At 47.5% G+C, this 13,614-nt stretch overlaps 1 protein-coding gene across 1 annotated transcript in view; it reads right to left on the reverse strand.

Moving 5' to 3' along the window:
- The window catches only part of CISD2 (CDGSH iron sulfur domain 2), a 33,927-nt gene extending 22,581 nt beyond the window's left edge, over window positions 1–11,346 (reverse strand). The window contains exon 1 of the mRNA XM_063918257.1: window positions 11,087–11,346. Within this exon, the coding sequence (XP_063774327.1) occupies window positions 11,087–11,189 (103 nt within the window). The 5' untranslated portion in view covers window positions 11,190–11,346. The remainder of the gene's footprint in view (window positions 1–11,086) is intronic.
- Between the last annotated feature and the right edge of the window lie 2,268 nt (window positions 11,347–13,614).

Below are 13,614 nucleotides of genomic sequence, written 5' to 3' on the forward strand. Positions count from 1 at the left end.
GCAGGAACTGCAACACCATGCCGAGTTCCCAAGGTGCAGTAGGAGGCACAAAGGGCAGTTGGATGTGCAGCACCCCCTTCAAAAATGTCTGAACTTCAGGGAGAGAATCCAATTTTTTCTGGAAGAAAATGGATAAAGCCGAAATCTGGACTTTTATGGAGCCCAAACGTAGGCCCACAGCCACACCCGACTGTAGAAAAACGAAAAAAACGTCCCAACTGAAATTCCACCACAGGAAATTTCCTGTTTTCACACCACGAGACATATTTTTTCCAAATACGGTGGTAATGTTTATACGTTAACCTTGTCCGGAATGCCTTTCCGGGCTAAAATTCGACGCTCAACTTCCATGCCATCAAACGTAGCCATAGTAAGTCTTGATAGACGAACGGCTCTTGTTGTAGAAGATCCTCTCGAAGAGGTAGAGGCCACAGGTCCTCTAGGAGCATCTCCAGCAGATCCGCTTACCAGGCCCTTCTTGGCCAATCCGGAGCATTGAGAACTGCTTGAACCTTTTCCCTTTTTATTCTTTTGAGAATTCTTGGGATCAATGGAAGAGGTGGAAACACGTAAACCATCTGTTAGACCCATGGAGTCACCAGAGCGTTCACCGCCACTGCTTGCGGGTCCCTTGACCTGGAACAATACCGCATTAGCTTCTTGTTGAGACCAGAGGCCATCATGTCTATTTGTGGAATTCTCCACTGACGTGTTAAGGACTCGAACACCTGAGGGTGATCCTGAAGTAGTCGGGTTGAGAGGGCAATGCTGTCCAACAACCTCTTCCTGGAAGGCGCTTTATCGGCCGGTCGTTCAGGTACGGTATTATGTTCACTCCCTGTTTGCGGAGGAGAAACAATCTCTGCCATTACCTTGGTGAATACCCTCGGCGCCGTGGAAAGGCCAAATGGCAGGGCCTGAAACTGGTAGTGACAGCCCTGCAGTGCAAACTGTAGATAAGCCTGATGAGGCGGCCAAATCGGAATATGAAGGTACGCATCCTTTATGTCCAGAGACACCAGGAATTCCCCTTCCTCCAGACCTGAGATCACCGCTCTCAGAGACTCCATATTGAACATCCTTAAATACGGGTTCAGTGATTTGAGGTTTAAAATGGGCCTTACTGAACCGTCCGGTTTCGGTACCACAAACAGGTTGGAGTAATAATCCTTGTTGTCTAGTTGAAGTGGAACTGGGACAATGACCTGAGTCTGTACCAGTTTTTGAATAGCTGCCTGTAAAGTCGTACTTGCTTCTGGAGAAGCTGGTAAGCCTGATTTGAAGAATCTATGAGGTGGGAGTTCCTGAAACTCCAGTCTGTATCCCTGGGTGATAAGGTCTGTGACCCAGGGATCCTGGCAAGATGTTGCCCAAACGTGACTGAAATAACGTAACAGAGCTCCGACCTGCCTGTCTTCCAGGAAGTGCAAACCACCATCATACTGAAGGCTTTGAGGAAACAGACCCGGCGGTCTGTTCCTGAGAACCTGCAGCTGCTGGTTTTCTGGGTTTACCTCTATTACCTTTGAAGGCTGTATTTGAACCTTTGGAAGAGCCTTTGAATTTCGCTGTCCGAAAGGACTACAGAGTTGGAGCAGAGTAGGTTTTCCTAGCTGGGGATGCTGCGGAATGAAGGTACGTAGACTTACCCGCCGTAGCCTTGGATATCCACTTATTCAGTTCATCTCCAAAAAGGACCTCACCTGTGAATGGTAGGTTTTCCACGCCTTTCCTGGAATCCGCATCCGCAGTCCATTGGCATAGCCACAGGCCCCTGCGTGCAGACACTGCCATGGCAGTGGTGCGTGCGTTGAGCCAATCAATTTCCTTTATGGCCTCCACCATAAAGTTAGAGTCTTGAATATGCTGCAGGAGTAAAACTATCTCCCCACTAGGTAAGGTATCCAAATCCGTCAATTAGGTTACCCGACCACTTTGCAATGGATTTAGTGATCCAAACACAAACAATAGTGGGTCTCTGGGCCACCCCAGCAGCAGTGTAGAATGATTTGAGAGTGTTCGCAATCTTCCGGTCAGCTGTGTCCTTTAAGGATGCTGCCCCAGGAACAGGTAAGCCTATCCTGCGTGACAACCTAGATACCGATGCGTCCACAATCGGCAGGTTTTCCCATTTCTTTCTATCTTCCAGAGGAAAGGGAAAGGAAGTAATTAATCTTTTAGGGATCTGAAATTTTTTATCAGGGTTAGCCCAAGTTTCTTCAACAGGGCATTCAATTCCTTTGATGCAGGAAAAGTAGATGAGGATTTCTTTTTTACATTAAAATAAAAGATTCCTCCTCTACCTCCGCCGTGATAGCCTCTATCAGGGCCTGAATTCCTTGTGACAGGACCACATTCCCCCCCGCCCTCCCCACTCACATCCCCGTCTCCCTTCTCTGGATCCGATGTATCGCCACCAGTATCTTCCTGCATGAACAGGGCCAGAGTACGCTTTTGTGGGCAAATGGCAAGGATTTGAGACGCTGGTATGGGAACTGAATCTCTATTCATCAGGTCATCCATAGACCGTCTTAAAATCTGCGTCTTTCTCATTATGGGATAATTTAGTAGAAATATCAGATATCATCCCTTTAATATAAGCTAACCATGGGGGTTCTGCCCCACTGGCTTGAGAATGTTCACTATCCTGAGTACAGGGTAGTGAGTCTCCGGGGAAGGAAAGACAATCATCTGTACAGGAAACAGTCCTTGGACATGGTAACGTGAAGGGACACACACACACACCCACAGACGGTGAAAACACAGTTTAACCCACAAAGAGCCCCCAGGGAGACACAGAAATTGAAGCCAGCCACACAGCGTCCCTGTAACCAAGTAATACTTAGCAGGGTCGCCACACTAAGTCCATTAATAGAGCTTAGTATACTAAAACACCTCCCCCCCCCCTTCTAAGACCACCTGGTACTGCTGAGGAGACGTGGAGTCTTTGTGGAGGAGTTGCGCTTCCCTGTGATTCCTGTCAGTGTAAGCTGCTGAGGGAAAATGGCACTGGTGAGCTGCTGGATCCGCTCATAATGGCGCTCGGCTTTCCGCTTTTTTATACTGGCCTGAGATCATTTATATGACTAAAAGAGGGTTAAAACCCTTGTTAGGTATGTTAGCCAGTGTGGGTAATCAGTGGTGGCTCAGCGCGCCCCTCACAGTAGGACACACTAACTAACCGGGACGCCGGCGCTGTACTCACCACTCTTCTATCTTCTGGCTCTGTTTGGAGTGGCGGCGTGCTGCGGGAGGGTACACTCGCCGTGGTGGGGCTTGCGAATGACTCCCTCCGGAGCTCAGTGTCCAGCCAGCGGAGAAACTGGACCATTAATTCTTTAGGAAGTTGGGCCGTTCGACCTCCCTAAGTCCCACGAAGCAGGCAGTCTGGTGCCAACCAGATCTGCCTGGAAATAAACAGAAATGCAGAAAACTCTTCAGGAGCTTCCCTAAGCATGACCGGCTCCTCTGGGCACATTTTCTAAACTGAGTCTGGTAGGAGGGGCATAGAGGGAGGAGTCAGTGCACACTATTGATTTCTTAAAGTGCCCAAGGGTCCTAGTGGACCCATCTTTACCCCATGGTACTAATGTGGACCCCAGTATCCTCTAGGACGTAAGAGAAAACTTTTTAGTGTTGTCACACACCTTCCTTATAATAAATACAATACATTAAACCAGCAACTTGGATAACTTTTACTTGTATGAAATGGAAAGGAAATTAGAGACAATATATTTAACCCATTCATTGTGGAGGAGTGGTGTCCTCTTCATATACACTGCTCAAAAAAATAAAGGGAACACTTAAACAACACAATGTAACTCCAAATCAATCACACTTCTGTGAAATCAAACTGTCCACTTAGGAAGCAAAACTGATTAACAATCAATTTCACATGCTGTTGTGCAAATGGAATAGACAACAGGTGGGAATTATAGGCAATTAGCAAGACACCCCCAATAAAGGAGTTGTTCTGCAGGTGGTGACCACAGACCACTTCTCAGCTCCTATGCTTTCTGGCTGATGTTTTGGTCACTTTTGAAAGCTGGCGGTGCTTTCACTCTAGTGGTAGCATGAGACGGAGTCTACAACCCACACAAGTGGCTCAGGTAGTGCAGCTCATCCAGGATGGCACATCAATGCGAGCTGTGGCAAGAAGGTTTGCTGTGTCTGTCAGCATAGGGTCCAGAGCATGGAGGCGCTACCAGGAGACAGGCCAGTACATCAGGAGACATGGAGGAGGCAGGAGGGCAACAACCCAGCAGCAGGACCGCTACCTCCGCCTTTGTGCAAGGAGGAACAGGAGAACTGCCAGAGCCCTGCAAAATGACCTCCAGCAAGCCACAAATGTGCATGTGTCTACTCAAACGATCAGAAACAGACTCCATGAGAGTGGTATGAGGGCCTGACGTCCACAGGTGGGGGTTGTGCTTACAGCCCAACACCATGCAGGACGTTTGGCATTTGCAAGAGAACACCAAGATTGGCAAATTCACCACTGGCGCCCTGTGCTCTTCACAGATGAAAGCAGATTCTCACTGAGCACATGTGAAAGACGTGACAGAGTCTGGAGACGCCAAGGAGAACGTTCTGCTGCCTGCAACATCCTCCAGCATGACCGGTTTGGCAGTGGGTCAGTAATGGTGTAGGGTGGCATTTCTGGCATTTCTTTGGGGGGCCGCACAGCCCTCCATGTGCCCGCCAGAGGTAGCCTGACTGCCATTAGGTACCGAGATGAGATCCTCAGACCCCTTGTGAGACCATATGCTCGTGCGGTTGGCCCTGGGTTCCTCCTAATGCAAGACCATGCTAGACATCATGTGGCTGGAGTGTGTCAGCAGTTCCTGCAAGATGAAGGCATTGATGCTATGGACTGGCCCGCCCGTTCCCCAGACCTGAATCCAATTGAGCACATCTGGGTCATCATGTCTCGCTCCATCCACCAATGCCACGTTGCACCACAGACTGTCCAGGAGTTGGCGGATGCTTTAGTCCAGGTCTGGGAGGAGATCCCTCAGGAGACCATCCGCCACCTCATCAGGGGCATGCCTAGGCGTTGTAGGGAGGTTATACAGGCACGTGGAGGCCACACACACTACTGAGCCTCATTTTGACTTGTTTTAAGGACATTACATCAAAGTTGGATCAGCCTGTAGTGTGTTTTTCCACTTTAATTTTGAGTGTGACTCCAAATCCAGACCTCCATGGGTTAATAAATTTGATTCCCATTGATAATTTGTGTGATTTTGTTGTCAGCACATTTAACTATGTAAAGAACAAAGTATTTAATAAGAATATTTTATTCATTCAGATCTAGGATGTTATTTTAGTGTTCCCTTTATTTTTTTGAGCAGTGTACTTTAAAACTGTGAGAGTCAGTGCTCCTCACACTATGGGGGTCAATCCAATAAGACACGAAGGGTTGCAAATTGCCATGACATTAAAATACCAGTAATGGCTTCACATCTCGCAACCTTTGCAGCCCGCTCCCAACCCGATTCACTAATTTTTGCTGTTTTGAGCGGGTTCAGGCTGCCATAAAAGTGCGGCTAATTGGATTGACCCCTAGGTTTTGAGAATATAAACATTTGAAAAGAATTGTGAAAAACCATCAGATTAAAGGTATGTACACACTAACTTTCCTTTATGGTGTCCATACACTTATGAGATTATTGGTACAGGTTGAGTATCCCATATCCAAATATTCCGAAATACGGAATATTCCGAAATACGGACTTTTTTGAGTGAGAGTGAGATAGTGAAACCTTTGTTTTTTGATGGCTCAATGTACACAAACTTTGTTTAATACACAAAGTTATTAATAATATTGTATTAAATGACCTTCAGGCTGTGTATATAAGTTGTATATGAAACATAAATTAATTGTGTGAATGTAGACACACTTTGTTTAATGCACAAAGTTATAAAAAATCTTGGCTAAAATTACCTTCAGGCTGTGTGTATAAGGTGTATATAAAACATAAATGCATTCTGTGCTTAGATTTAGGTCCCATCACCATGATATCTCATTATGGTATCTAATTATTCCAAAATACGGTAAAATCCGATATCCAAAATACCTCTGGTCCCAAGCATTTTGGATAAGGGATACTCAACCTGTACTAGCCTTCGATTTCGACCACATCTGTGAGAGAAATCAAAGGATTGTATGCACATTTTAGGTACCTTGAGACGCGATGCGCAGGCACGCCAGTTGAATATCGCGTCTCAAGATACTATGTGCTGCACTTAATACTTCTCGCATCGCAGTGCAATCGCATGTGGTTTTAAACCCACATGAGATATATTGCACTGCGATGTGCGATGGGCACAGAGGCCGCTCCCATTCGGCGGTGACATGCCCGTCACGTGATTACCATGCGATTTATCGCATGATCGCATGGTAATCACTCTGGCAGTTCAGGTGCGATGAACTGCCGGTGCGATGCCCCGCGATTTCGCGCCGTGGGGCATCGCACAAGTGTATGGCCAGCATAAGATTTTAGTCAAAATCTTACAGATTTATTTTACAGTGTGTACTCACCTTAAGGCAGGGATGGGGAACCTTCGGCCCTCCAGCTGTTGTTGAACTACACATATCAGCATGCCTTGCAACAGTTTTGCTATTTGGTCATGCTAAAACTGTTGCAGGGCATGCTGGGATGTGTAGTTCAACAACAGCTGGAGGACCGAAGGTTCCCCATCCCTGCCTTAAGGACTCACCCATATAAAAAGCACACCTACTATGTCACCTCAGATGTGCTCACAATTCTAATGCTGGCCATACACTTGTGCGATGCCCCATCGCAGAGCGATATATCTCATGTGGGCTTAAACCACATGCGATCGCACGGCGATGCGAGAAATATTAAGTGCAGCACATAATATCTTGAGATGCGATATTCGACCGGCGTGCCCGCACATCGCATCTCAAGGTACTAAAATGTGCATACAATCCTTCGATTTCTCTCACAGATGTGGTCGAAATCGAAGGCTAGTACCGATTATCTTATAAGTGTATGGGCACCATTAGAGGGTTAATTTAACCATGTGAAGAGCACACATGCAGCATGGCATATTGCTGTGCATCCATGATTCTTCTAGCACAGTGACAGGCAACCTGATACACTTCAGAGGCTGCACTGAATGGCGCTCTAACATCAAAAGCAACATTACTCTTAATAGCAAGTTAATATATTTAATCAAGGAAAGAGACACCTGCTGTAGTACTATATGAACAAGTTTTACAAAACCATAACAAATATCACAACAAATCAGGATGGAGCTGGGGTTGATGCTGAAGGCTTGGAGGGTGGCCTGAATCCCATTAATGCTCTGGGTGTTTCGCTGTGAACTGATGGAGTTTCCCACTTGCAGGTCACTTATCTGGAGGTCTCAAATATAGAATGACCTGTTGCTTTCATCCATGAAACCCTTTGTTTTCACTATAAATGGACTATAAATGAACTGATGGAGTAGGGTTCACCATTTTCAGAAAGCAGCAGAGATGTGACATATGAAGGGAGCATATGTGTACAATCCTAAACTGGCTATACACTAGCATAAGGAAAACACCAGTGACACACACACTGCATGTAAAATGCACATCCGACATTGTGGTAGTTCAACAGTGGGCACTCCTTTGTTCACTCACATTCTAAAAGACGCTGATACACATCATCTCCAAGCACCAGTGAGCCAGCTCTCCAGGTCACCCCATTTACACTGCCCCGTTACCAGGCCTGGATTTTGAACAAGGCCACCTAGACGCCTGCAAAAAATCTAGCCAGTCCATGATTCATAAGAAAGGCTGGCTTCTAGTTAAATGTTTTACAGAGGCTCAATAATGAGGGTCAGGCCAGTATTAATATAACTAATACCGGCACTGAGATCCATTACTGTGCCTCTCCAGAAGAGCACTGTGCGACCACCGCGTGACATTATGACATCACATGGACCAGACCCACCCCGCACTCCCAAAGTCTCACTGTCCGCAGTGCATCGGAGGGCCCACCGCCACGCCCAACACAGCAGCAGCTGCCACTGCCAGGACCATGGGCAGATTGGGTCGCTGCGAACCAGGGAAATTTCCAGCTGAGCCGGCCTGCGTGTCACGCAAACCCCAGGCAAATACACTCTCCGCGCAACTGCCATTAGAAGAGTCTCCTGGACGGGTGTACCTTATATATAGTTACCAACCTCTTGTCCCACTTTGCCTGCGAACTCAGTCTCTGACTCTCACAGAAGGAGCACGTGTAGCTTTTACAAACTTCTCCCTTTGTGTCTGCTTTCCCACATTACTCCAGAAGCGGTCAGAATAAATTACTGTTACTGGGATCTCTACCAATATAATCAAATGTGTTGATTATCTGTTAATATAATGTGATCTAAATCAAATCTATGATATAACATGAGTAGCCAGTATAATATGATGTGTTCCCCTGGCAGTATAATGTGATGGGGACCCTTACTGGTCAGTATGTAGGTCATCACAACAGCTGATAGCACAACTGTCGCCTCTAGCCCCCAAGTGCACTGTCTTGGAGTAATCCTTGAGTCCTCCCTCTCATTCACACCACACATTCAGCACCTCTCGCAAACCTGACGTTTTCATCTCAGAAATATTTCCAGGATCAGACCCTTTCTCACCCAGGATGCTACTAACCTCATCCACTCCCTGGTCATCTCTAGACTAGACTTCTGTAATCTCCTCCTGACTGGCATCCCCTAACAAATGCCTCTCTCCAGTCCAATTTATCCTCAATGCTGCAGCCTGGCTCATCTTCCTCACCAAACGCACTACGTCCACCACTCCTCTCCTACAAGCCCTTCACTGGCTTCCCTTCCCTTTCAGAATCCAATTCAAGCTTCTCACACTCACAAAGCCCTCACGCACTCCTTTCCCATTTACATCCCTGACCTTATCTCCCTTCTTTCCCACCCATCCTCTTCACTCTGCTAATGCACGCCGCCTCTCCTGCCTACTGATTAGTTCCTCCCACTCCTACCTCCAAGATTTTTCACATGCAGCTCCTTTTCTCTAGAATTCTCTACCTCTCCCCCTCAGACTCTCTCTTCAAACGGGCTCTCAAGACCCACTTCTTTGCCAAATCTCATCCTAACCCTCTGTCTACCCCATCTGTGTCACCCATCTGTCCCTCCCCATTAGAATGTAAGCTCTTCCCTCGTGTGCTTATCCTTTTTTTTACTTAAATCATCTTTGACAGCACCAAATCCCACCGTTTTCTGCAACCTTGATATTTATTTCAGCGTCATCTGCTGATGTAGCTTTGTTTATTTACCATGTACTTGTCCTATATTGTCTTCAACTGTAAGTTACCGTTTTCCTGTTTTAATTACTCATTTATGTACTCCGTAATTGAGAAGTACGGATCCCTTGTGGCACCATATTAATAATAGGATATTGGATAATAATAATTTTAGTGTTTTTTTTTTCCTGTTGGGGGTCAATGAGGTGTTTTGTTTCCTGTCACGGGGCCAATGTGTTATAGTTATCCTGTGGGGGACAATGTGTACCAGTCGAGCCCAAAGTGGGCTTTTATTTCCTAGTGGGTTGCCATTGTGTTTTGTTTGTTTATTTTACCTATTGAGGCCAAAGGTGCATACACACTGTGCGATGTTTGCTTACAATTTTGACTATATAGTGAAAATCGAAAGAAAAGTTAGCACATATCGCACAGTGTGTATACAGCTTGCGATACCGATGTGCACTCCCACAGGATCAGTATCGCAAGAAAAAATGCTGTGCGGCAAGGCAATTTTTACTATATTGTATACAATCTAGTTTCTAGTATAGTCAAATGTGTATAGTCAAAATATCAAGAAAAGATAGTCAAAATCGGTGGTTCTGGGCTCCGGGGAGTTCAAGGGAAATCGTAAAGTCGGGTCTTAGCCAATATCTCACCGTGTGTATGCACCTTAATGTGTTTTATTGTATTCTGTAATCAGGGCCGGTTCTGGCGCTCTGAGCGCCAATAGGGGGCGTGGCTTCGTACAGGGGGCGTGGTATTTACGCCCCCTGTACAGACTGAAATGATGTGCGGTGCGCGATGACGTCATCGCGCACCGCACAGTAAAGGACCTCTCCACGAAGGGAAACTAGACACATACGCTTCTAGTTTCCCTTCACAGCGGCAGGGGGAGGGGGGGCAGCGGCCAGCGGCAGCAGGCGGGCACACAGCAGCAGCGGATCTTGACTTGGTGCGCTACTGTCTGTAATATGAGGCAGTACTAGCTCCTCCTAACCTACCAAAGAAATAATTACATCCAAAAATGTATTACCAGAAAAAAAAATGGGGGGGGGGGGGGTGGGAATTGGTGTGGGCCCAAACCGATATCTTGCCTAGGGCTCCATGAGGTCTACATCCGTCTCTGTCCATTACCTGGGTCCAAATTCGCTTGCTACCCAGATTGGATTTCCGGGTCACTGGACCAGGGGTGTCTTAAGAAAGGAGGCCCATGTGCAGTCACCTTCTTGGCCCCCTCCTCTCGCCAGCGGCGTTTCTAACTATGGGCACTAGGGTATTCTAATGCTGTCCCAGAGTGTAGTGTGCATGCGCAGATCACCGGGGTAAAAATTGGCACTGCACCCATTTTCCCAGTGATTTTCCTACTGCACACCGGAAAAAAAAAAATCACAACATTTTCCCAGTGATTTCGGTATACGTTTCCACTAGGAGAATAAGGCAAGCAAGGGTCACTGTAGAAAACAATATGGGGTGCCACTAGCTTTTGGGATGGAGAGATTTGCTGCAAAGTATCATTAATTTGGGAGATCAGTTTTAAGAGCCTACAACAAAGTTTAAAGTTGTACGATCATACTTCTTCATCGCGAAAACTTTATATACTAATATAATGTAACCAGCACTGCCTGCCCCTGGCACTCTTCCCCCACACGCACTGCCAGCGAGAACCGTGTAATGTATGTCCCAGTGATGGCAGGACACGCGCTATCACGCACATGACCCTGCCGCAGCCGCCGTCCTGTTGCTGCTGCTGAGCGTGTTCTCCAGAGAGAGATCCCGGTGCCCGTGCGACAGGCCTGACCCGAGCCCGGCCCAGTTACCTGTCAGCCTGATGAAGCCGGCGATACTATCAGGAACAGGCAGCCTCTTCAGGTAGGCGGGAAGCTGCACCTTGATCACCCGAGCGATGATCTCCAGCACCATGTCGCCGGGGCACTCGCTCTGTTCCTGGGCAGCAGAGGAAGCGGCAGCAGCGCGAGTTCCCCTCCTGGTACACACACACCCGGCCGCGGCTGCCCCTGACGGTAGATGCTAGAATCAAGTGGGCTAAGGGACCTTTTCCGTAAGGGGGAGGAGTTACGACGCAAGGGGGAGGAGCTAGGCCAGCCCTGACCCCTCAGTGAATGTTCCTCCTCCTTCTCTCATCATTACTCCTCCTCCTCCTCCTCCGTCACACACAGGGTCACTTCATGATTCAAGTCCTATATCAAGATAATTTATTTTTACATTACCACTTGCAGCATAACTTGCAGTACCATACATCCTGCCAAGACTTCCAGACTGAAAGCTTATTTTCTTTATGCAGACAGTCACAATGCACCTTTGTTCTTATGTTGATGTTTGTTTGTATTAGTACTTATTGATTTCCAAAAGTGAATAGGAGTACATACTGTGTCAAGAGTACAGAGATGCAATGCAAACATTAATGGGGAAGGGAAAAATGGAACTCAGGTGGTGAAACAACGCACATAGGGGGTCATTCCGACCCGTTCGCACGCAGCGGTACGACATCGCTCATTTTGTCGGCAAGTGTGTATGCCGCCAGCGACAACCGATGCGCGGCCCCGCGGGTCGGCAACGATCGCCGCTGTCAGCAGTGCATGCATGCAGGATCTGGACTGTCGTCCAGGACCTGCATGCACTGCTAGCGGAGGCGTGACATCACTGAGCGATATGAGCGGTCATATTGCTCAGTGTGTACAGTCGGCCGCCGACCAGCCGGCCCGGGAGGGGAAACATTAGACAACGTCGCTCATAGAGTGACATTGCCTAATGCGTACAGACCTTAATGGTGCGTACACACGGTGAGATCCTTGCTATGGACGATTTTGAGTATGCGATTTCCCTTGAACTCCCTGGAGCCCAGCACCACTGATTTTGACTAACTTTTCTTGATATATGGACTATGGGGGTAATTCCAAGTTGATCGCAGCAGGAAATTTTTTAGCAATTGGGCAAAACCATGTGCACTGCAGGGGGGGGGGCAGATATAACATGTGCAGAGAGAGATAGATTTGGGTGTGGTGAGTTCAATCTGCAATCCAAATTGCAGTGTAAAAATAAAGCAGCCAGTATTTACCCTGCACAGAAACAAAATAACCCACCCAAATCTAACTCTCTCTGCACATGTTATATCTGCCCCCCCCCCCCCTTTGCAGTGCACATGGTTTTGCCCAACTGCTAAAAAATATCCTGCTGCGATCAACTTGGAATTACCCCAATGTGTGCTTACGATTTTGGCTTATGTGAGATTTTGACTTATGTGAGATTTTGACTATCTCATTATAATAGTGGGATGACATTACAGGGTTGGGGGGAGTGTCTTTTTCGACTGTCAGCCATTTTTAAAACAGTTCATTTCTGCTCTGTGGCTGTGTACTGTGTGGTTGATTTTTGTAAAAAAATTTTTACAGATACCCCATGGATTCAACATGGACAAAGAGGACCGAGGGGCTGCGTGGGACAATAGGTAAGTATGTGTGAGTGTGTAGGTGTGTGTTAATAAACTTTTATGTTCACGTGTGTGTTTTGTCTTTCTTGGGGTATTTCTTTTATTGTGGAACTACAGGTACCAGTGGGTCCTTTAATTCTCTGCATGCTGGTACTTGTGGTTCTCCAAGTACCAGCATGTGGGGAAGGCTTGCTGGGACTTGTAGTTCCACAGCAAAAGACAATATTCATTTTTTTAACACAATTTTGGCTATCAGCCCGGCACCCACAGCCCAGGGGTGCTGGGGACAGCCTCGGGCTTCACCCCTGGCCCTTGGGTACCTGGAGGGGGAAACCCCTTTATTTAAGGGGTTCCGTCCCCCCCAGGGAACCCCGGCCAGTGGTGACTAGTTGGGGTGTGTGATGCTGCGGCCACAGGGTCCTGTATAAAAGTGTCCCCTGGCTGCGGCATCACCTCCCTGGCTAGTGGAGCCCGGTGCTGGTTTCAAAAATACGGGGGACCCCTACTTCTTTTGTCCCCCGTCTCTTCGAAACCAGGACCGGTCCATGAGCCTGGTGCAGGTTGCTTAAGTATAGGGGACCCCTACTCCATTTTTTCCCCGTAGTTTTGCAACCAGGACCAGCTCAAGGAGCCCGGGGCTGGTTATGCTTTTTGGGTAGACCTGCACATCGTTTTTTTTTTTTTACTTTTCACTCCCTTTCGACAGAGAAGCATGCACGGATCTTACTGATCTGTGCATGCTTCTAAGGGGGTCATTCTGACCTGATCGCTCGCTGTAGTTCATAGACGGCTGTCATTGCCTTGCGATCGTCTCTTGTCTGATTGACAGGCAGAGACAGGAGAGGGCGGCACGGCTGCGTTTCACCGCCATTTTGTGGGCGCAGTCCGGCCAATGCA

Source organism: Pseudophryne corroboree, chromosome 1, assembly GCF_028390025.1.
Source record: "Pseudophryne corroboree isolate aPseCor3 chromosome 1, aPseCor3.hap2, whole genome shotgun sequence".
Taxonomy (NCBI): Eukaryota; Metazoa; Chordata; class Amphibia; order Anura; family Myobatrachidae; genus Pseudophryne; species Pseudophryne corroboree.